Below are 25,625 nucleotides of genomic sequence, written 5' to 3' on the forward strand. Positions count from 1 at the left end.
TGCTTTGGTCATAGACCATGACCCAAATACACTTAAAAGACTAGATCGTACAAAAATTCCATAGAAGTACAAATGGTAATAAACATTCATTTTCTGACACTATTTGCTGGTTTTGAATAGACAGGACCAATTACCTCTGGAAGGGAGAGGGAGATGGTCTGACAGCAATTTTACAGACAGGGAATGATCCATTCGTATAGGTTTCTGGCAGTGATAACTAGATCATTTCAGAGTGCATCATTTATCAAGGCATCTCTTATTTGTCTGCCAAGTATTTATATGTATCCACTCTGCTCTGGGCTCTGGGGACACAGCAGTGGGGAAAACCACTTTCTGAAGGGAAGAAAGAGAACCACATAAATGAAAAGACAAAGCTGGATGCTGGAAGAGGGATCGGGAAGGGCCGCTATCTTACACAGGTGGGAAACAGAAGGGATCTGGGGTCTGTGCAGTGGAGGGAAGTGAAGGAGTGGGGGTGAGCATTCCAGGCAGAGTGAGGGGGTCAGTGTGAATGCAGCTGAGTGCTGAGCCGGAGAGGACAGGGGCCAGCCTAGGGGCGGGGGCATTACTCAAGGCTGGTCAACTAGCAGATGAACATAATCATAAGGGAAATGCTATTTATTAAGAAGCTACGTTCTCCTATGTAACAACAGCAGTCTCTTCCTTTGGACCACTGATCTCAGAACTGGCTGCCCTGCCTGAGAACACCGACCCCAGCCATGAAGTCTGCCCGCTAATGTATCAAGAACAACATAAATCATTCCCCCAAACTGACCACACCACACATTCTCAGTACATGTAGTATGTTGACGGGAGGCTGTAACTCACAAATGTCACGGCAAGGGAAGAGTTCTGTTTTTCCAGTGATGGAAGAGCACCGTGGTAGAGGCGATCTAGCCCCAGTGTCCTCTCCCCCCGACATGGGCTGTGAATGTGGAGAGAACAGTCATGGGGGTGGGGAGGGAGACACAGCTCTCCAGCAAGATCTCTGCTTGCAGGGGTGGGTGAGGGAGGTGGCCTGAAGGGGTAGGACAAAAAGGCAGGTGGATATGGAAGTGCTGGAGCGAGTGGATGGGAAGACTGAGGAGAATAAAGACAGGGCCCGTGCCTGCCGTGCTGGGATGCAGCCCAGGGGTCACTGGTGGCCGGTGAGCCCCGTGCTGCTCGCAGCATCGCCCTGCCCTCCTAAGAATCAGCAAGGCAGACCTGCGGGACAGGACTGCACACATCAGCCTGGAGTTATCAGCAACTCATGCCAAGTGGAAGCTCAGCTGGCAGTTCTGTACGGTGTTTTTATTAAGTAAAGTAGGATAATAAACGTTACTTAAAAAACAGTGTTTTCAGGGCACAAACTGTCCTACCGTTTTGAGTCCACTAGAAAAAATAATGTCCATGGAGAAAAAAAGGTAATGAGTCACTAAGCTTTATATGGCTATTTATATTTTTAAAGAAGATATTTGGAAAAATGAAAGCGTAGAAATAATGGAATGGATTTCTACTGACAGAATTTCAAGTGCTGTGGTCAAAGGATGGGGCCAGGGGCAGAGGCAACCCCTGTGCTCCTCCAAGGCCCCACTCTGCCTTCTCTGGGGAGGGACATGTGATGTCACCTGGGCATGGCTATTCTCTCTGCTTCCAGCACGTGGAGGACGGCCATCACCCTCTGCTACCTCTGAAGCTGGTGCGTCCCCATCACGTGGTTGCTGGCCAATGATATGTGGCAGTGGAGGAAAGCTAAAGGGCTGCAGGGCTGGGATGTGCTTTCTTCTGTGTCACAGGGACAGCCAATGCTCAGTGGGGGAGGCTCCTCAGAGGGCCTACAGGTGGCCCTGGCGGACAGTGTGTGGGATTTCTGACATCAGGCCTCTGAGACTGGGAAGGTGCTGGTTAACTGCAATGGCCCAGCCTATCCTGACTGATACAGAAAAGAGCAATCAGGAAAGAACTCATTTGTAAGAAGCAGAAAATTCTAAATTCTAACACTCGCTATGTGAGAGCCTTCCTGCCCCTACACTGGGTACAGGACAAAAAAAAATGCACGTGTTTCAAAAGTTCAAAACCACTTGTTGATGTTTAGTTGAAACTCAAAAATTATTTGGAAAAAAAACCCAAAAAACAATAGGTAAGAAGAATTCAGGTCTGAAGTGGGCTCCCAGAAGGAAAGAAAGGAGGAGCTGGTGTTTGGGAATTGCAGCTCTCACACTTCCTCTTTCTCCCTTCCTGCCCAAATGGAGGGAAGGGCCTGCTTTCACGAAGGCCAGGCCTTCCACCGGGGCTCGGGACCTGCTCACCTTCTCAAGGAACTTGGCCTCTGTGGTCGTTCCCTCCTCCTGGAGCCAACCAGCCACACACCAGAATAATCTGGTTTCTCCCCGCTTCGTAAGACAGGCCCTTGACCTCGTACACCCCTCTCAGCCCATGCAATTAAACATCTCAAGACTGTCTACACACACGGTTCCTCGCTTCCCTCTCCTCTCCTCCCTTCTCCCTGATCCTGAATTCAATGCCACAAAGGGAGGTTCCATCTTTAAAATGTCCTATGAAGTTAAAATTTGATTTTTTTGGATTGATTTGTTTTCTTAGCACAGCAGTATTCTACAGGAAGCTATTCTACAGGAAGAAAATGACAAATCTGAGAAGAAATCTGAAGGAGGATGAAGGGGGTAGGGTGTGAAGACAGAAACCACAGTTGTTAAAAGAGATGTTCAGTTAACCTCACAGGGATTATTTTTTTTTAAACATTTTTTTAAGTTTTAATATGTAAGGCTTTTCAGATTACAACATTAACACAAGACTTCTAATTGGCATAATAATGCAATACGATAATGTATGAAAAGCAAAGCTAATCCCCCAATCACTCAATCACACCCACCCATAAGAAATCATTAAATGAACACCACGCATGTCTTCTCCCCTCTTTCTCAACACACGCTGTTCAGCCACCAGTCGGCCCCACTCTTCCAGAAAGTGTCCTTGTCAAGATCACCAATGAATCCACCTGGTCAAATCCAAGAACTCTTCTTCCTTCCTTATTTGACCAACCACACTGAGTGTCGTCTGCCACTGCCTCCTTTTAATACCCTTTCCTTGACCTCCTGGCTCCCCTGGTCTGAGGTTTGCTGGTTTTTCATGTACCTCCTTGGCTACTCCTTCTGGGGCTCCATGCTGGCTCTTCTTCCTGCAGCGAACCCCTGGCTGTGAGGCTCCTCAGGGTGCAGTCTTGAGCCTCCCTCACTCTACTCCATGTGATTCTGTCCAGATTTAAACAACACCCTTATACTGAAGATGCCCACACTTTAACTCCAACTCAGATCTCTCCTTTGAGCATGAGGCTCAAATATCCAACTCTATACTTGACACTGCCACCTGGCTGACAATGTAACATGCACCACAAACTTGACACATCCAAAATATTTTTCCTCCCAAACGTGTCCTCCCTGACCCACTGCTAACAACTTTTTGCTGCTCAGATGCGGAATCTAAGAGTATCCTTGATGTGTCCTTTTCCCTCTCCCCTCCACGTGCAATCCCTGAACGTGTCCTGTTGATTCTACCTTCCAGATGTTTTCCAAACCCACTCTTCCCCACATCCATAGTCTCTCCTTTGGTCTAGGCCACCTTAAGCCTCCCCCAGTCTACTGCTACAGAGGTCTTCCAGCAGTCTCTGCATCCACATCTGCCCCTTGGATCTATTCTCCATAAAATGGAAGATGGCTTTCTTAAATCAGAATAGGTCACATTCCAGTGAAAGACCCTGCAGGGACCCCCACCACACCTGGGATCCTCAACAAACCCCAACATGACCATGAGGCCCTGTCCTCCCTCTCTCTTACCACATATCTTCTCTCAGGTCCTCTCTGAGGCCAAGTGCTTTGTTCTTAGGGTATTAGCTCTTAACAGCTGGGCTGCTCTACCCGAACTTCACATGGTTAGTTCCCTCCTATGTATCCTTTACGTTTCCACTGTCCTTACTCAAGGGCACTTTGGTTGACCACTTGATTCACACTGGGCCCCTCCGTCATTCCTGGCAACAATCCTTATTTTGCTCATGGCTCTTCCCCCAAGTTAAAATCTTCACATTTATTTTCTGTTCACTTGGGTTTCTTTCTTTCTTTTTTTTTTTTTTTTTGCCTGCACTCCTCAGAGGGGCAAAGACCACAGCTCTCCAGGTCACTGCCACATTCCTAGTGTTTAACACAATGCCTGGCACAGAGTAAGTTCTTAATAACACACAGACTGGATGAATGAGAGTGGTTCTCTTCCCCATCCCACCTCCCACACCAGTGCTGACAAATTTCTGATGGTGGGCGAGGAAGATACCCGTCGGAAGCTGAAGATGTAGTTGGAGGAGGAGGCAAAGTCCAGGCAGGGGAGTAGAGGTCATGCCGGCAACACCCGACACTCGTGGCCCCTCCTATCTCCGAAGATTCTGAACAATGGTTCAAAGTTGGCACTTCAACAGTCAAATCTGCAGATTCTCAAGCAATGTGCCAACCACAGTTTAGAGTATTTATACTCTTCTCTGTTCTTTTCCAAATATTTAAATTAGCTATGTGCACATTACACTTTGGAGCTGAACTAGAAATATCCTATGCAAAACACGGAAGGCTCCAAGGTCCTGATGAAGGCAGCGCATGCACAATGACTTTTACTTGCACCCTAAATGGTTTTCTGTTTTGAGTGTCAATTTCAGAATTACCCACTACCTGATGTGGGATCAAAGAGCATATTCTCTGTTTAAAAATATGTTTGCACGCACATTAATATTTACATCTACTCAGATACATATACATGTATACAAACAAATGCAGCTGGAGGCAGGGAGGACACAGGTGTCTGCTGTTACTTAACTCAGCAGAACCAACCAGCAGAGGATTTTCAATGTGTTAAGAATTTATATTGGCTGTACTTATCAATACAGCTTGAGTAGACAATTTACATTTTCCTTCTTTTGAGACATTAACCAAGGTAAATGACAAGGTTTCTCTGGGATCTTTATAAAGCCCCAGCAATTTATATCAATCCCTATGTGAGACCCAGGACTGCCTACCTCAGGGGGCTCAACTGCTGGAACTGGGACAGTATGGTGATGAAGCCAGCCCAGCTTCTCAGGGCAGGGAGTACCCTGTTTAGGAGCATTGCAGCACTGGAGACCAGAGATTAAGCTCCAGCTATGCCACTCTATGATTTGGGAGAACTCATCTAACTTTCCTACACTGTAGGCTCTTCATCCTGAAAACAGACATCACGAGAGTACTGATTCTCTGAAGAAATGAGATGATGTGCTGAGAACACGGGCATACAGCCTGGTATAGTGTGTGTACACATTCGTGCTATATTTCCAAGTAACAGCTGAATATCCCCTCTCCCTGTTTTTTGCTTTAGACTGAGCTTCCAAGGGCAGGGACAAGAAGAGAAGCTTCTACAGAAGTTGGGACTTAGCTGAGTACTCAAAACATGTAGAATTTCAGACAGTGGAGTAAAGAAAACGAGCAGTGCCATAATGGAGGAAAGAGAGCCAAGCGGAGGAAGTACATATGGTGGTCAAGGACTTGGTTTGGAGTTGAGCCTTGATGGTGCTGAGTATTTGGGAAGAGGACTTGGTGAGGCAGCACCTTAGCAGGGATGGATGAAGGAGGGCATCAAGAGTTGGGTAGAGGAGCTCACACTTGACACAATGACCAGGAATCTGTGTGGGTCTCTGTTTAGTACTCTCCCAATGCCTTCCAACTGGCAATATTCTGCCATCACATTTACCACTATTATAACATTTCGAATCTACCACTTAAATTCAGTCAGCCCTGGGAGTGAGCGGGGAATGATCAAGTCTACTTCTCTAAACCTAGGTCGATACTTGACCCCAATCAAAAAGTTATACTTGGGGAAATGGAAAATGTCCTCCTTCTTTGTGGACCAGTGAAGTTAGGCCATAATGGTTTTTCCTCCGGGGAGATAATAGAATATCTGCAGTGCCAGGTTTATTTTTACTCACTCTATCATCCACCAGCCATCAGTGTGATGCAGGCAAAGGGGAGGGGAGGGAAGAACTGTGTAGCAGGTGGAGAGACCACCGTAAGCTCCTATGTTCTCTTCTCCCCATCTGCCTAAAAGATAGAGCACAGCAGGAAGCCAAAGAACACTTGTCTAAGTGGCAGCCTACATAAAGACATACCCCTGGGGTTTAGAAGTGATACTGTCACAGAAAAGCAGGAGAAAGATTACTCCAACTCTCTTCTACGGAGCCTTCTCAATGCAAAGAAAATCAAAGCAATTTTCAGGTTCCAGTTTCTAGACATCCACCTAATCCTCTATTAATTTTTAATCTAGCTTCACCAATTAAGAAGGCAGATATAATGGACAGACACTGGAATAGATGTACTTGTCTAAGGAAAAAAAAAACTGAGAAGGTCATCTGCTTTGGGCATAGAAGTGTCTTTCCAGGTTCACTGCACAAGAAGCAAAGGTCCTGGGCTAGCGTGTCCAAAGGAAATCTGAGCATATTCTTCTGAATTTGAGTTAGAAGCAACCTGATGCCAGTGCTGGCATTAGGGCCAACCCTGAATAAGATCTTGGGGGAAGTCCAGCAGAGATAAGAGGACAAAAGCAAAACCATACACACTTCAAGTTTTATTTCACTTTAGAACATACTTTAAATGGAGTTTTAAGCTGCAGTATGGTGACCAACATTTAAGACTTACATAAAACTCCTCAGATTAAAATACAAATGTATGTATGTATGTATATGTGTGTATACATTATATATATATATGATACAAATAGATAAGGAAATTAGAATGTCAATTAACATGCAGTCAGAGATTAGAAGTGAACACTAAGATAAATTGTAATATTTATAAGTGATTTTAAACATATATTTATGGGCCCTTAGTGTCTTCCCTTTTACATAGAGAGTATTTTTATTGTTCAACCCACGCCACAAGAGTCTACAAAGTAGTCGCTGGATACTTACATGATGTAGAAGCATACTTTTAGAGGTAAGGGGGCATAGGAATTTAGAAACCTTTTAGTCTATTTTAGTTGCAAAAACAAAACAAAACAAAACAAAAAACAACAACAATCGAGCTACAGAGAGTGCACCTAATTTATCCTGATAACAAAATGTGCAGATTAGCACAGTTGTGGAGTTCTGCCTTCTAGTCTCAGCTCTGTCAATTATTTACAGTGTTACTTTTGTTCAAACACATTGACTTTTAGTTTCCTCATCTCTAAAATGAGAGGTCTCAATTATATGAACCCTAATGTAAATGCAATTGAAAGGCATACAACTTTGTCCACAGCCCAAAACACATTAGTGGAAGAACAGACCACCTAGAAAAAGCAAAGAGGCAGCTATGAAATTAGAGACTTGACTCCTCCCCAAAGGCTGATCTGTGATGTGCAGGTCCTACAAGGATGGCTTGTGCCCACATCCTTCATAGGAAATAGTGCAGGAAGATGGTTGGGATTTGGTTTTCCCAGCCAAAAAGATGATGCTAGCACGGAGTCAAACTTCTGGAGAGTCATCTGGCCCCCAGCTTACCTGGCTTCCTCATCCTGCCACAGAGATAACCCCTGACACTTCATGTTGATTCTAATTCCCAAGAGTCTTATCTCCCCTTGCGTTACAGTTGTGCTAGAGTCAAGACCAGAGTTCAGGAAGTACACATACTCATGTATATGAGCAATATTAAAGGTCTTTCTTCATGGGAGAAGAGCATCTTTAAAGGGTGCTTCTCTCTTTGTAGAGCGTGATTTCTGCTGTCCATAATTACATTTGAATATGGACCCTTTTCAAAAGTCTTTGTTTTTCGAATCCTGACCCCGAGATTTTAGGTACCTGGCCAGCAGGTGGCGTTTACATTCCTTGGTCTCAGGGTCCAGACCAAAAATTTATGCTGAGGGCCTATTTTGTCTTGTGTGACAGACTGCTACTTGTTCCTCAATATCTATTCTCCTGTTTCTTCAAAAAAAGGCCCCAATTTTTAGCTGCACACATTTTTTTCCTGGGACTAAAACAACATCTCTAAACCTCCTTGTGATACACGTGGCCACACGAGTACTTTTTCACCAATAAGACAAAAGCAGACATAACACATGTCACCGTTAGCACACATGCTTATAAGACAGCTGGCATGTACCTTCCATCCCCCTTCTTCTTCTTCCCTACTGCTGCCTTCCCGTTGGCTAGAAAGTAGACATTAATATGGCTGGATGGCCAGCAGCGTTCAAGGACCACGAAGTGATGCTGGAAACAGAAGCCACATGTGACAAAACAGCAAGAGAAGGAGGAGCTTGGATTCCTCACACCTCAGATGCCATGTCAGCCCTGGACTGATTCCTCCTGCACTTCTTTTATGTGAGAGGGAAACACACATCTCTCTTCTTTAAGCCATGGTTATTCTGATGTCTCCTGCCGCTCACAGCTGAATCTAATCTGAATAACATGAGATTCAGATTCATTTTTAAAAACAATAATTATTAAAATGACAAAGGTAAGTGCCATTAGCACATATGCCGTGATTCATAGACGATACCATGCTATTGATTTAGTGCTGATAAGAAGGAAGTTACTTGCTACTTTGTTTTCTATAAGATAATGAAATAGGACATTCTTTTGGCAATCTAACTGCTAGCAGTAGCCTGAAATCTACCCACCTGCACATGAGCAAACTTTTAGGGATCTCAAAAGCCATGACTCTTAGAACAATGTAAACAAAATGTGAATCTACTTAAGTGGCTTTATTACATATAATAGCAAACTCAGTATTATCTGTAGATATCTGATATATTACAAATTGGGTATGTACTAAGGATGAACAAATCTCCAGAGTATAGTCGTGACCTATGGTACTGAGTTTACACGTAGCCTAATCCCTGACATTTAGGGCCTCTAATACAACATTACTAAAGAACAATAAACTTAGATGGCCTTCCAGAAGCAAATCTGAGCCATTCAAATTAAATCAACACCTGTTCACCTCATTAATATCTCGGCAAAATAAGCTGAGCAAACACCCCTGATGCTGAGTCACCACCACGTCCCTGAGAAGAACCAACCAATAGGGCTTCCTTTTCCTGGCCGCCCATGCTTTAAGTCACCAGGGTGGGTGCAGCTGTTTTTCTGGTCCCCATCTCAATGCAAACCCCATTTCCTCAGAGTGAAGTTCAGAGAAGCTCTGAGCAAGGCCAGCACAGGCTTCGCTTTCACCCATGTTGCCCTAGTGAAGCCCCACAGAAGGCTCAAGAAACCTCCCCAGGCCTCTTCTTACCGGACTGGCTGCTCAATTCTCAAAGCCACCTTGTGATTTCTATTGAAAGAGGGTTACATATTGGCAGGCTGCTATACAGTAATGTCCTCTTAAAAAAACATGGAAGGGGATTTATTTACGGTGGTATGGGGACTGCAGGAGCTACTGACTTGGGCCCCAGAACTTATTTCTGTATTATAAGGTAACAAGGAAGCAAACTCTTTATCACCCATTACAAATTACTTTAACACAGCTGATACCAAAAGGGGAAAGAGACACACACACGTACCCTCAGAATGTGAACATTATGCCCTCCGTCTAGAATGCCGGCATGACAGAGATCTAGAAGGGTGGGGATCTGTTCATGCAAGAATATCCCACTGCGAAGCCTAACATCACACAGAACCTTGATGCACAGGCGCTAAATCATCACCAACAACTGGTTTGACTTAAAGCAGTTTCCTAATCACATGCAAGCACAGTGACCTCTCAAAAAGTTCTTTATGAAAATGCTCCCCCACTCACTCCTCCCTGACATTTCTGAAGATTTCTGATCAATACCTAACTGTGAGAACACAGCACTGGAGAAAAACATCATCGCCAGTCCAGTGGTCAGCTCACTGAGGACGCGGATGAGTCAATATTCAAAAACTGTGATGCACCATGCGCTTAGCGTGGAACTTAACAAATGTTCAAAGACTAATTTAACGTTCTGAGCACGTGTTCTCTGAATGGCAAAGTCTGTATATGCTAGCAACCACAAATCAGTGATCGCCAAGGTTAGAAAAATCTACACTGAAGAAAAAAATTCCCAGTCCTTCTACCCCAAGGCGTCTTGGTAAACCCAAAGAATTATTTAATTTTAACATTTCTTTTCAGTTACACAGCAAACCACCTTTGGAACGTTCCTGATGTTTCATATGCATTACTTCAGGTAAACCTCAGAAAAGTCCCTACTAAGCACCAGACAACAGGAAGTAAGATAATTCAATCTGTTAAATACTTAGAATTCTTACTATTTTCCTACTATATTGTTTGCTTTCACCCATAAAATTGGACCTTCCTTCCAATTTTTTGTCTTTTATGAAATGCAGAAACTGTTGATAATGGAGTTTATTCACAGTACACTCAGTTCACTGTTCTTTTTCAGGTCTATAAATTTTGTCTTTTATTTGGGGAGGAAAAAGGCCAATCTCTCAGCTGGCTGGGCAAAAGTGAGATACTGAGAAACCAAAAGGTGCATCTTGCTACACTACATATCATGCCACGTTCAACCACAGGGCAAACACTATTCCATCCACAGGTGACAAAAGGCAACCTCACTGCACAGGATACTGAGAGCATGATTTCCTTCTTTAATTTGCTGTAAAATTATGAAAGTAACCTGCAACAAAAAGGCGGAGGCAGTGTCTGAATGAGGGTGGTGGTAAAACTGGTCAGGAGTGTCCTGGGGAACTGGGAATCATGGAAGCACCCATCCTTCAAAGCCCTACCCAATTTCCACCCCTCCCCTTAAGACATCCTCCTCTGCCCAGCCAGGGTGGTCTTTAACACTGCAGCACTGACTGAAGGCTGCACCTTCCCCTTGCTCACTGAGAGAAGGTGTCTGACCTTTCAGATCTGTGTGTCTCAACTCTCCGTTGAGTTACAGTCTGACTGTAAATTTCCTGGGACAATGCCTTGTGTCTAGAAATTTTCTGTATTCAAACAGTACCACCAGCATTGAAGGTCATGTCATACTTGCTGACAGACTAAATTTAACTAGCACCTCCCAATTACCTCATTTTTGTTTAAAATGAAACACATGGCTGATTATAAATGTAGACAGATTTTTTCATGCAAATCACTGATCACCAAACTTATTTTATAAATGTAATTTTTTAAAAATGTTTTTACTTTTATTTTTGAGAGAGAAAGAGACAGAGTCTGAGCAGGTGAGGGGCAGAGAGAGGGAGACACAGAATCCGAAGCAGGCTCCGGGCTCTGAGCTGTCAGCACAGAGCCTGACGTGGGGCTCGAACTCACAAACCTCAAGATCATGACCTGAGCCAAAGTCGGACTGAGCCACCCAGGGGCCTGTTATAAATGTAATTTCTAATGTTCAGTATTTCAACTTTTTTTTTTAAAGATATGGGCACAGAGGTTCTAATCAATATTATGTGGATGTGGCATTCACAATAAAAAAAAAAAAAGAAAGAAAGAAAAATTCAAGATTAGTCAATTGCAGATTTGATAACTCTATCTAAAACTAAATTTTTACGTGTACCCCCAACTGGAAGAGAAACAGTTTTTCCAGGATCTGATTTTCAAAATTATATTTCTGATACACATCAAGTTTCTACTCACAGCTGTAGTCAGAAACGGATAAAGGCTGTAACAGACAGCAACTTCGTTCTATGTCTGTTAGCAAAATACGACACCATATGGTCAACCCCACTCCCTGTCCAAATTCAAGATGGGTCCTGAGTAAATATATGGCAAACACGAATTGTCCTCTGTGGGTTATATAGCCATGTGTGTCTTTGACCCTTCCTTTTTCCTAGGCTTGGTCTATCTCACCAGCTATACCACCGGGTACATGGGCAGAGTCATGACCATGGTTAATTGCATGGACCAACCATGCAGCATAATCTGTGCCACAGTACATGCTCCAAACCATAACACACCTCACAGAATATAAGAAGGAACAACAAACAGCCCAGGGAAGCTTTTAAAATCACGTATGGAATAAATACAAACACTAGACTCAAGAGGAATCAAAAGTGACATTACCCTAAAGTGACTAAAAACAAAAAGATTTTTTTTTTTCTTCAAAATGCTGTGGTTTTTATTACACACCATCAGGATGTTTTCCATTCCTGTACAAATCCCCCTCTAGGGCCTGCTTTTACAACGGTGGGTCATTGTTGGCAACACCACTGAGAGCCTAATCACAGTGTGAGAACATCTGTCACACTCCCATTTCATGTCAAAGCTCTGCTGATAACACTTGAATCTAAACCACCGCACAATGGATATTAAAATGATACGAGTCTATGGTTTTGTGACATCAAAGGGCATTTCAAAGGCACCCCTAAATGATGAAAGAATCCTATTTTGCTAACTCAATGCAATATGTCTGATGAGTATAATCAATAGATATAAAATCTATTGGCATTATACATATATTCGGCCCACAGACACATCTCTACTCTCTAAAATATGGGAATAAGGAACAGTAAATCAAGATCTGTAATGTAATGTGTTCTGTCTAGTTACCACCTTTTTTGTTTTTCAAGTTTATTTATTTATTTTGAGAGAGAGAGCCCATGCACAAGTGGGGGAGGGCAGAGAGAGACAGAGAGAGAGATCTCACACAGGCTCCGCACTGTCAGTGGAGAGCCCAACTCGGGGCTTGAACTCATGAACCATGAGATCCTGACCTGAGCTGAAATCAAGAGTTGGACACTTAACTGACTGAGCCACCCAGGCTCCCTATCCAGTTACTGTCTTAAAATACTTACCATCTTTTTTTCCTTCCTATACTGCAGCAGTAGAAACAAAAGGTTGTTTTTGAGTAGCTCAACATCAGGGAAGTTTTCTTTGTGAGGCAAAGAGTTCAGTTTTCTAATGATACAAGCAACTGGCATCACCCAAGCACATCTCTTCCCCAGCTAAATGTGGGACTGTCAGGCTATGTACCTGGCTGAGAAATTTCTACTCAAACCAAGCATTTGCTTAATTGTAAAGTTTTATCTTTTCACTTCTAAATGAAAACAATACATAATAGGTGATAATCAGCTTCTTTGTGTATCCCCTATAGAGAATGTTACTATTAGCAGCACGGAAAAGAACAGCTACTTGACAGAAGAAACAACCCCAACCATCCTCACTGTAAGAAGAGTGTTACTTCTCTGTAAGGAGCCGCCTCCCTGGCAGCTGCCGTTATTACAGGTGCCTCGCCCTCACCCAAACTCCAAAGACAACCACATATTTGAGCACTAATTATTTGTGAGAGGCTGGAAAAGAGAGGAGAATAATGTGTCATTTTTTAATAGAGAGCTGCAGGGCTGCATAGTAGCAAGAGAAGACAAGGGGCTTGTCTTGGGTGACTGAACAAATTCTAGGGCAGCCACGGCTGCACCCCTGGGGGCAGAGGAGTGATGGTCACTGGGGGCCACTCGGGCATCCCTGGCATTACTGATGGGAGAGGCAATGGTGTGCATTGGTGCGTGCACACACCTGGGCCCCGGGGATACTGAGGCAAAGACTAGACATAGGCCCTGGGGAGGTCAAATGTTACATTTGATAGGAGCAAATACTCTAGATGTGGAGAAAAGGGATAACAGCAAAGAACGGCAGCTTAAAAATGATTTTTAAAGTCTAATACAGGACTAGGGTGAATTAGCGAACCATGTAAGTGCCAGACGGGCTACTGGCTCCCACAGGATATCTCCCCAGGCAATGGCTCACCTTGAAAATGAAAGAAGCAGCAAGCCAAAATAGATACAGAAGACTAACAGTCTGTTATATTTATTTCTAATATTGATTGAAAAAAATCAATTTATATTCTATGTGCCAGACACTTAATATATATCATCTCAAATAATCCTATAGGAATCCTGTAAGATAGATATCATCCCTATTCTACAGCTAAAAAAAAAATTGTGGCAGAAAGGTTAAGTGACTCACCCAATGTCACCCAACGAGTATATGCACATTTCAGGCCTGACAGAGCTTCATGACAAAGGACCTGAGCATCTACTGGGAACATTCTGATTTGTAAGTGCTTTTTACCATAGACCAGGGATCAGCAAACTCTTTCTCAGAGGGACAAATGCTAAGTATTTTACACTTTGTGGGCCATAGAGTCCCTGTTGCACACCCCCCCCCCAACCCGTTAATGCACCAAGACAGCCATCGACACTACGTAAACAAATGAGCATGGCTGTTCTCCCATAAAACCAGAGGCCAGTCTGCCAACTCCTGTTCTAGAATGAGGGTCGACAAACTGCAGCCCTGGACCAGGTCCAGCCCACCATGGGTTTTTGTAAACAACGCTTTATTCGTTTATGATCTAGATCTAGGCCGTCATCTAGACCGTTTCTAGATAGTTGAAGGGTAACTCAAGGAGCTAAAATAATGCCCGAGTTTCACAGAAACATTCTCGGGAGCGTCCAGCTCTTTGTTCTAAACTTCCTTAACAAACAGTGTTCTGATTCCTAATCTGTGGCCTGTGTGATCCAGCCCTCCAGTGGGAGAGCCCTGATACACACCTGCTACCTGACAGGTGACCTCTCACTGCAAAGGAACAGTGACATTCTACATCCTCAATTAATAAGTCATCAGTTTCTGGAAGACTCAATACCTTTGGGGAGCTGAAAAAACAGGAACAGAGATTCTTAACCTGAAAGGATGGGTGGTCAGAGACTGACGAATCAGTTAATATCTTCATTCTAATTTTTAGGAAGTGTCTCCTCTGTGCCAGTGGAAATACACGTGAACGCCAGACGGAAAAGACTGACTCGCAGCACTTGAGTACTTTATGTGCAGCAAATCTATGTTGTTACTTGTGACACCACAAGACCTGAGCTGAACTGTAACCCACTCTCAAGCAAGCAGACATGTGGTGTTGCTGTGATAGCTACTGCAGGAAGATGAGGACCCTGGCTCATCTTGTTGAGAGCAGCAGCTACGGGAGCAGAGCCCACGAGCTCTAGGAGGAAGGGACTGTGCTGGCTCAATGCCCAGAGAGAGCAGGAGCTCCAAGACCTGTTGTCTATATTACTATGGATTACCTCCATGGCTCCTGATGAACTAGGGTGTGAATGGCCTGGTCTGACAGTCAGATTTTTCTAACTCTCATGTTATCAGGATCAAATGCTCCATACCTGGACTGTCTGGTAATCGGAAGCATCGATCCCTTTCACGGTAACCTCTCGGAAGACTCGTGGCTCCAGCTCCTCTTTGGTGAGGTCACAGTGATAAATGATACCTAGAAGGAAGCGGAAGTCCTGATTTAGTCCACAAGCTCACTGGCTGCAAGGGGGCAAGGGCACACAGCACAACTGGATGCCATGAATCACAAGAGAGGAACATGAGTTGGGGACCTGCTGCCATGTGAAGGTCACCGTGCCAAGAGTGCTGATTAGAACAGTCTGGGGGCGCCTGGGTGGCTCAGTCGGTTAAGCGTCCGACTTCGGCTCAGGTCATGATCTCGCGGTATGTGAGTTCAAGCCCCGCGTCGGGCTCTGTGCTGACTGCTCAGAGCCTGGAGCCTGTTTCAGATTCTGTGTCTCCCTCTCTCTCTGACCCTCCCCCGTTCGTGCTCTGTCTCTCTCTGTCTCAAAAATAAATAAACGTTAAAAAAAAATTAAAAAAAAAAAAAAAAAAAAAAAGAACAGTCTGTGCATGGGGTGTTCACTTTTCCTCACTGCCACCACACACAGCGTTTTGACGACCATCATCTGTCGTATACATTTTAGAAGATTCCATAGCATTCCATGAGTATGAGAAGAGGTAAAAACTGTAAGAGTGAAAACTTAACAGGTCTTCCCTATGCTGGGTCACTTAGGAATGCAGGTCAAAAAAAGATGGGGAACTTCATGTAGGGCCACTTCACCTTGAGAGGTGAATTAAGATGGAAAACTCAAATGACTGGCCCCAAGTCAATAAGCAGCCAGAAGCCTCTTGATGGGAACTCTGGGGCTCCTGACACCAGACACCCACCTGTCCGTGCACACACACGTGGACAGCAGTCAGGGACCAGAGATGACCAGGTACCATTTTAGAGCTACTTTAAAAATTTTTATTATCCCAGGAATTGTGCACAACACAAATGAATGAATGTACACCAAGAATGCCAGCTTATTTAAACACTTATTAAAAATCCATTTCCTGAATTTAATGCTATTACACTTTAACACTTAAGAACTAAATCAAAGAAACAATAAGACGAGTTGTTACTATTTGAAAACTGCAGTGGTTTATGAAACAGAATTAGTCATCCAGAGTGGCTGGTGCGGAAACAGCCCTCCCACACGATACATTAAACACACACTGTCAGATAGATGAAAAATCGATTTAGCGATCCCAATACTTGCTGGAAAACTTGAAACTAAATCGTACTCCCACAGGGTACATCTGAAATGACTGATCAGGTATTAAAATGGTGGCTCTCTTTCTTCTCAACTCCTCTGTGCATGTATTTCATTAACAGATGAGAAAGGATACTCTGCACCCCCAGTGGCAAAGAGTAATAGTTTACACTCATTAACAGCAAGGCTGCTGATCCCTATGAATGTCACTGCAATTCTCATGCTTACAGACAAATTATTTTAAGGTACTATAATTGGAAGTATGATGAATATTGACAGAGAGAAGATACGTAACATGACCCAAGTATTGGCTTTCCTGGTTTAAGTCATACTTGGGTATTTATTAAAATACATCTTCATACATACAGTACTTCCAAACTACGTTCTGGGCATACATTCTAATGTACCAGATATACTGATTACTGTCCTTGCCTAGAGGAATGTAATCTTGAAGGCAAGGCTATTTTCAGATATATGTTAATTTTTGAATAGCTTCTTGATCCGTACTTGCTTCCCTTCCTCAAAACACACAAAAAAGTCCAAATCCTTGAAAAAAAAAACCCAAACAACCAAACAACTAACAAAAATGGCTGCAGACCGAGCATGTGCTGTTTGAGCACCTGCCTCACTCTGGTATCGCTGCAACCTGTACTGCAGTGAATGAGAAAGCACCTGGCAGCCAGGATTCCCACCTCTGACAGTTGCTGGGCCAGTGACCTTAGACAAATCACCAAAGTATTAGAATGCAAATTCCTTTGTGAAAGACAATAAATAGGAAATGTACTCTAAGCTCCTGTTTATCTGGGGGTCCCTGGGTGGCTCCGTCAGTTAAGCGGGTTCATGAGTTCAAGCCCCTCACTGGGCTCTCTGTTGTCACTGCCCAGCCCACTCAGACCCTCCGTCTCCCTCTCTCTCTCTGCCCCTCCCCCAGTTGCATGCACACTCTCTCTCTCAAAAATAAACATTAAAAAAATAAATAAATAAATGCCTTTTATCTGGAAAAACTACTATATCAAATCCTCTAACAGCAGAATGAAACAAGTAGGCAACAGGGGCTGGCTACTACTGTTCAGAGAAATCATGCCAAATACCTGACTTCTATCCTTCGGTCCTGTGCCAAAGTGGCACCTGAGAGGAGACTGGGTTAAACTTGAAGGTACCAGTGCTTAATATATTTGATCAACACTTCCTTTTAACAGATCCATCTGGGTTACCCCAAGGTCAGCCTATGGCACATTCACATAATGTGAATTGCTATAATCTAATGATGTTTTGTGTCCTGTCTGATTTGGCTTGGTAAGCCCAAGGAAGGTTGGGTTTGGAGAAGTCATCTTGGAATCATAAACCAGAGAGGACTGGTTAGGTGATCTCTAGGAAATAAATTTCCACATTTCAGGGTGAAAGAGAATTGGGTTATAGAAGAAGTTCCCTGAGGCCAGGGGAGGTGTCTGGACTTGAGGAGATGGGTCTCCTGATGAAAGCAGTGGTTTAACAAAGCCATTCTAGTAACAGGAAGGAGGCGGGGATGATTAGCTCATATATCCCCAATGATCCAAAATAAATGTAAAGGGGTAAAAGAAATGGGAGGAGTTAAGAGGAAGGGATGACTCTGGGGGAAACTGTGAAAGAAAAATCCAAGGCTCTGAAACACTGGTGTGTACAGAGAGGGCAAAAGAACTTTGGAAAAGATGATCCATACTGACCCACCTGTGTAGGGTGGGTTTTAAAGTTATTAAAAGAAAAAAAAAACATAAATGTAAACTAAAACAAGTCTTGAAAATGTCTGCACTCCTTGGTATTTACACAGAGGAGCTGAGAAGTTATGTCCACACAAAAATCTGCACACGGATGTTTATAGCAGCTTTATTCATAACTGCTCAAACTTGGAAGGTGCCAAGATGTCCTTCAGAAGATGAATGTGTAAATAAACCTCAGTACATCCAGACAATGGAATATTATTCAGGGCTAAAAGAAATAAGCAATCAAGCCCATGAAAAGATACGGAGGAATCTTAAATGCAGAGTAGTAAGTGAAAGAAGCCAGTCTGGAAAGTCTGCATACTACTGTATGATTCCAACCATATGACAGTCTGGAAAAGACAAAACTGTGGAGACAGCAAAAAGATCAGTGGTTGCCAGGGGTTGGGGGAGGGGTGAAGAGTGGGAGGATTTTTAGGGCAGTGAAAATATTCTATAGGATACTATTATGATGGATACATGTCATTAGGCATTTGCCCAAACCCACAGAACGTACAACACCAAGAGTCAACCGTAATGAACACTATGGACTTTGGGTGATTACCATGTGTCAGTAGAAGTTCATCAACTGTGACAACTGTACCACTCTGGTGGGAGATGATGATGGGGGAGGCTGTGCATGTGGGGGCAGGAAGAATACAAGAAATCTCTGTACCTTCCCCTCAATTTTGCTGTGTACCTAAAACTGCTCTAAAAAATTAAATCTTAAATTTTTTTTGCCCTTCCCAAGGCTTCTCTGCTCATCCCGTTTCCTACCCCCATGCACCTCGGACTTGCTGTACTGGATTATTACAACGTGCAAGTCTGTCTGGAGCTAACCTTAGACAACCCTCTGAGGTTCCATGAATACAGAATTAATCAGCACAAACCACTAAGTGGTTTGAGCCAGAGGGAATAAGTGCATCGTGTTCCAAATTGCCCCGTATCCTCATTCTCTCCCAAGTTTGACTCAAGGTTCAAAAGTCCTAAGCAGCTTGGGCTCAAGACACACAGTCTTCACCATGAGCCTCCAGGAGAAACAAAGTCAGCTCGCGCACAGTGGCCAGATGCACCCATGTCCTAAACAGCTGGAGTCATAGTTAATTTTGGCCCCAGGGCTTTACTTATAATTTAGTATCTCTGTTGTTTACCACAGTAGTAGATAGCTAATCTTCAGAGACCAGGGAAAGACAGCCTCTGAGCTGGTATGTATGTGCATGTATGTATGTATATGTGTGTGTGTGTGTGTGTGTGTGTGTGTGTGTGTGTGTACACATACACACACACGCCGATAATTGTTGCTTTCGAGAGATCCAGTTTACTGATCTGATGGGCTGTTTTTACTTTGGACCAGAAGGCCTAAGTCTGGAAGCCCTGTTCTCTCGTTTTAGGTATCAAATTGCATTAAGGGGAGAAAAGAGAAAGATGGAGGCAAAATGAGTAAGAAAAGATAAAGGGCAAGAACAAGGCATTACAATAACAAAGACTGTCGAGAAACTGCCCAGTGGTCCAGAACTATTCAACCTCTCAAACTTCACAGCCATAGTCGCAGCTAGTATTTCATTCCTTGGCACAGAACCCATCTTTTTACTGTAGGACAATGAGCCCTCTCTCCCCCAGGTAGTGATGAACTTGTTCCTGAAATAAATGGTCACATGGAGTCACCGAAGGAGGTTTACTGGCCTTTGGGAACTCTGGCTTTTATTAAGAATGGGTGAGTCACCCCTGCCCCATTCTCCTCATCGCCCTTTGTCCGTTTAAACTGTTTAAGCTATGAGATTTTCAAAGTAAAATTTCTGGAACCAGCGTAAATTGGGGAAATAAATCACAGAGCCTGCAGAACGGCAATCTGGAGGAAATGGATTTTTTTCTTGGTTCCTGTTCACTGGCAACCACTGTACCCTCCGGCCCCAGGGCAGGACAGACGTGATGCAGGATTCCCCGACACAGGGCTCCTGACCTGTCAGTTTGACTCCTGGCACTGGCCCTGGTTTCCACAGGGCTGTGGGCACTTTTCCTCACCCCCCTGGGTCCTCTGAAAGGCACATGGGACAGTAAAGCTTGCTAGGTGTTCCGGTAGACCAGCAGATCTATTTATAGAAGAACATCACTCTTTTGGTTTTAATAACCCTGACAGCAAGCTGTCACGACGAGAAGACTCCTTGTGATTGCCTGCTCCGTGACTCTGAGGTGCGCACGTGTGTACACAAATGCACACACAGACACACACACAGACACACACACACACACAAGTACATGCACCTTCACTGTCATCTGGCTGAACCCCACGAGGAAGAACCACTTCAGCACCTGCCTAGCTTTCTCCCCTATGTCTGCTTACTTTGCCAGGGACCGAACCATTGCCGCAAAACCAGACAGGGCTGTGAAGGAGCTTGAAATACAAACAAGGAAAGTGCGGAAATTTTTTCAGCCAGATTGCTTTTAAGATAGGGTGTGCTCGGTCAGCAGCAAGCTGCCAACAGAGCCAGGCTCCTGGGACAAATCAGAGTATGTGTGTGGCTGCGGTTACAACAAAAACTGTGCAGCCAAGTGGAGAAGCACGGAAGACCAAAACAGCAAACTGAGCATGACCAACTGAAAAAAAGTTAAAAAGACAACTATGTTTACTTTGGGGAAAATCAACCCAGACCATGGAACGCAGTATCACAATTCATAAGCATTTTTTTTTTTCTTTTTGCCTTGAACCCAGTAACAAGTTTTTTTCCATATGATGTAAGACTATACCCTCAGAATTATATTTTAATTTGGTTTAACAACAACAAACATCACTCTCAGTCTGTTTTAGAAAACAAGTTTTTAATGTCAGACGGAACTATAGATTTTTATTTTACGTTTTTAAGTTAATCTGCACTGCGTGTGTCCTGATCCATATAGACCAAAGGTTGAATCTAAGGTTATACTTGTTCATACTAATTTTTTTAAATCAACCTAGGACAACAGTTGGTCCTGTCCCCAGAACACAGACTCAGGATATAAGATGAATGAGTTTGCTGTTTTAGGCACTCACATTTCCCTGTGTTCTAAGCATCTGTTTTACTGTTTTATTCTCATTATGTAATTCTGGCTATAATACAGCATATGTGATTTTCAATAACACAGCATTACATTTCCATTTCCCAAAAGAAACCCAAACATTAGTCTGATTTTTAAGCTGAATAACATTGGTGAAAAGACTCTCTCACCTGGAGATAAAAAGGAAGTAAACTGATAGAATATTTCGGTGTCCTTCTTCTGACCGCTGTACCCCACAACACTGCCGACCTCCAGTGGGAAGGTCTTGAGGAGAGCGCCCGTGGCCAGGTCGTGGAGCTGCAGAACGTTCCTCACATCATGGAGGTAGCATAACACCAAAAAGTTAGACCTCACACAAGCTACCCATTCTGAAAAGGGAAGAACAGATAAAAGCTTACTTAGCTTTGAAAGTAACGAGAAGCATAGTTATTTCATTGAACAATAGCTCTTGAGCTATTATCCATTGTGCTATGCAGCAATGCGACTGGCAAAGTGATCTTATAATTGACTTTAATCGTTCATCTAACTCCAGAATATTCCTTTAGTAAATGATTGTCACTGTCATGTCTGGAGGAAACAAAATATTCTATGAAAACTTCTGCGATACAAATAACCCCGGCCTACTTATTTTGTGTCCAATCTCATGGTAGGGGAGATATAAGGAAAACAACAAAAACCAAGTCATGATCCACGTCTGCTGGGAATGTTTATTTGACGAAAATATATTATGCTCTGCGTACGTGCCAGATACCCTGCAAGGCACTGGAGAAACAGGCAGGAAGATGATGTCACTTCTGCCCTTAAGACACAATCATATAAAAACATAAGTAGTAACCTGTAAGCAGAGGTAAGTGAGAAGTTGGCTGGGGACCCGAAACACAAGAGCCCTCAAGCGAGCACTGAACTGCATCTTGAGCACGGGGGTGTGAGACAGTGGGTGGCTAGGGTGGTGTCAGAGACAGGACAGCTCTCTGGGGGATGAGGCGGTGGGACGGCAGGCAACTCAAGATGACAGCCAGAGCTGGGAACAGAGAGAGAAGAGGAACACAAACAACCAGTAGGGAGGGAGGCAGACTGCTGAGGAGAACAAGCGACATCTTGTTTTCAAGAAGGAAACTTCCATTTGCAAGAAGAAAAAGGCTGCTTAGTGTGGGGTCGGCGAAAATGGTGGTGGTGGTCTGCCGAGGATCTGGTGAGCCAGATGGACAGGAGTTTAGTTCTGACTTTGGCCGTTCCTGGGGAATTACTGTGTGGACTGCAGGGTGACAGAAATAAAGATGGTATCCAGGAAGGAAGCCGAACAATGGAGGTATATGGAAGGATGGAGGGGAGACGAGGAGGAACACTACTGCCATGAGCCTGTCCTATCACATCAAGCTGGGACAAAGTCTAGGGAGGGAAGAAGAGAAACGAAAGGCATTTCCCAAGAAGACTCATCAGGATGTGGTAACTGTGGGGAGATGAACAGTAAGGCGGAGAATTGAGTCCTCCTCAGCTCCCAGGGCTGCAGCTTCAGTAATGGTGCCGTCAGTGACAGAGCAGGGACAGGAGGTGAGCTGGGTGATGGGGAAAGGAGAGAACGGGAGGGCAGGCGGACAGCACCACCCATCCTGGTGTGCACAAGATCAGCTTGAGGTGAGGACGGGTCCTCCCAGAGGGAGAGACGCTGGAGTAAATGGAAGCAAGGACAGGGTGGCAGGTAACCGCTCAGATGTGGAAAAGACAAGCCTTTCACGGTGTGCGGTGAGTTTCTTGACATTTACTACAACCTAAGAAACTAGCAGTTCATGCTTATAACGTTATTATCGATATGAATAAGACATCGGCCAGAGGGAACCCTTGAGGATCAGCCGGGACCTCAATGGTGCTGGGTTGTTTGGATTAGCACAGTAAGCATTTCTGCCAAGTGAGGACAGAAGAACTCTTATATCTAAAAGTAATTTGCTCATTATCCAATGCAATTTTTTTTTTAAAGTGCCTCAATCAAGCATTATATTTCAGGTGGCCTTAATGCTTTAAAGAAAGTACGGGGGTGGGGGGTGGGGGGGGGTGGGGAACTGAAGTAAATTATTTCTGTCAAAGAATAATCACTCTATGTTAACTGCAAGCACATCAGAATTATAAAACGGAGACTGAATAAGAAAATGACAAGGTGATTTGCAGACTGTCATTAATAAAAGCTCTGACTTTATGACTCATCGCTAGTTTTTATTCTCAACAGGGCATTCTGAGCTAATGATATATAGCAAATTCAACAGCGCTTCTCTTTGAATTGATGAGTTCTAGTGAATATTGAAGGTTTCCCCTTTCTAGTCTAAAGAACTTATAACCTTTCAGAAGGAAGATTATAAAAATATATCACCCCCCACCAACCCCCACAAAATCCCCAAGCACTGATGGTACATCTCATTAGATCTACAAAGTGAAAGAGGATGTCACCTTAAGACATACTTAAAACCACTTCTTTGGGACTTTAAAAGGCAGAAAACTCACATGCCTTGGCAAATATTTCTATCTAGGATAGCTTTCTACATGAGGATCGTGAGTGCAACCTGACTTGCACCTGAAAAACGCCAAGGGCACCTTACATGAGGATTTATAACACTGAAGGCTCACCTGGACCCACCAAATATGAAGTCAATTCACGTGGGTACTTAGGAAGCACTCACTAAACACTGGCTTGTACTATCCTTGGACAGACATTCTGTCTCAATTTGGACAGAAGCCATCAGCCTACCAATGTCACTACAAACCAGATTCTTCACTTCAACAACCAAACCCCTATTCCTTGGCTCATGGATCCCTGAACCAAATATACATGAGGGTCAGAGGGAGAATGGAAGATTTTGAGGAGAAAGGTGGAGGAATTTCCTTGAGGAGAGCTCCTGCCATGCTCTAAGTCCCCCTCCCTATTAGAGCTTATTACCTTGTTAGCTGATGCCTAATCCAAACCTGAGAAGCTAAAGGGACTATGGCTGAACATCTAGAAAGCAAGGGGAGGGCCACCTAAGTAGTTCTGGGGAATGGCCCAGGATGTGCTGCTGCCTCAGAGTTGCAGATGTGGGTTTTGCAGCAAAGAGCAGGCATGGGGTCATCTTGGGTCCTATCCAACAGAGCTGCCCAGAGGGGTATGGAGACTCAGTACACAAGACGGTGGTGGGGTGCAGCCAGATGCCCAGGGGCTGAGGAGAATCTCAAGCAAACACCCAGAGCATTGCTTCTTCCAGAGCCAAGGGCCTAGCAGGAGGCCATCCCTGAGATGGTCAGTCGTAATCACCTGCCCACATTCCCCTTCTCCCCCTGAGCAAGGCCAGGTATAATGTGCTAAGCACAGAACGTACTGGCTTGAGCCAAGGGAGAAAGAGTCCCTTACTTTTCCAGGATACAAACCTGGACCTAACACTTGTGCTTTAATTCACTGGAAACACATTAAGAACTGCTTTATTGGCAACAGAACTGCTTTGCATATCTCAAAAGAAGTTATTTTCCTAATTTTATATCTTATACCTTCACATTTTGGGATGGCCCCAGATTTTGCCTAGTCAATCCATTAACACAAGTTCACCTCCAATGAGTAAACTCTTCATTGGCTTGAAGGTACAGGGACTCTCCTTTTGTGTAAAAACCTGTAGCAAAATTAGTGAGCCTTATTCTAATCAAACTAGCTTTCAGGCAATGAATAATTTATAAAGCAGCATATCATTTTTCGAAACACAGAGAAAAAGAATAAAAGGGAACTTAAGGGCACTCTGAAACAATTGATAAAGAAGGGAGGGTCTCAGGAGGCTAATGTAGCTCACTGCACACAGCAGCAACTGCAATGGATTCCAATTAAATATGACAATAGTCTATTCTTCTTTAAATTTTTATTCATTTTTGAGACAGAGAGAGAGAGAGACAGACAGACAGACAGAGAGCATGAGCAAGGGAGGGGCAGAGAGAGAGGGAGACACAGAATCCGAAGCAGGCTCCAGGCCGTAAGCTGTCAGCACAGAGCCCGACACAGGGCCTGAACCCATGGACCATGAGATTGTGACCTGACCCGATGTCAGACGCCTAACTGAGTCACCCAGGCACACCCCGTCTATTCTCTCTTCTAATAACAGGACTGTAAATCCACTCTGAGATCTACAACAGGTATAATACAAACAGCCAAAGGTTATTCAAAAGCTAAAAGCTAAGAATTCTAAACAGTTTAAAAAATTAAATATTAATGATTATTATCAAACAATAATTACACAGAGACGACTGATATTTAAAAAGACTACCTTTGAAAGCCTGGATTCAGGGGCACCTGGGTTGCCTGGTCGTTAAGCGTCTGACTCTTGATTTCGGCTCAGGGCATGATCTCAAGTTTAGTGGGATTGAACCCCTGCTATCAGTGCAGAGCCTGCTTGGGATTCTCTCTCCCCCTCTCTCTCTCTCTCTCTCTGCCCCTCCCCTGCTCATGCACATGTGCACGCGCTCTCTCAAAATAAATTAAAAAAAAAAGGAAAGCCTGGATTCATACCCCCACAATTTTTACGAAGGCC

At 43.9% G+C, this 25,625-nt stretch overlaps 1 protein-coding gene across 1 annotated transcript in view; it reads right to left on the minus strand.

Annotated features, from left to right (window-relative positions):
- Positions 1 to 25,625, minus strand: part of LOC122220224 (prolyl endopeptidase) — a 119,864-nt gene that overhangs the window by 28,374 nt on the left and 65,865 nt on the right. The window contains exons 9-10 of the mRNA XM_042939460.1: positions 21,264 to 21,461; positions 15,119 to 15,222 (exon numbers count right to left, since the gene is read on the minus strand). Coding sequence (XP_042795394.1) covers positions 15,119 to 15,222; positions 21,264 to 21,461 — 302 coding nt within the window. The remainder of the gene's footprint in view (positions 1 to 15,118; positions 15,223 to 21,263; positions 21,462 to 25,625) is intronic.

The sequence above is a fragment of the Panthera leo genome, chromosome B2, assembly GCF_018350215.1.
Source record: "Panthera leo isolate Ple1 chromosome B2, P.leo_Ple1_pat1.1, whole genome shotgun sequence".
Taxonomy (NCBI): Eukaryota; Metazoa; Chordata; class Mammalia; order Carnivora; family Felidae; genus Panthera; species Panthera leo.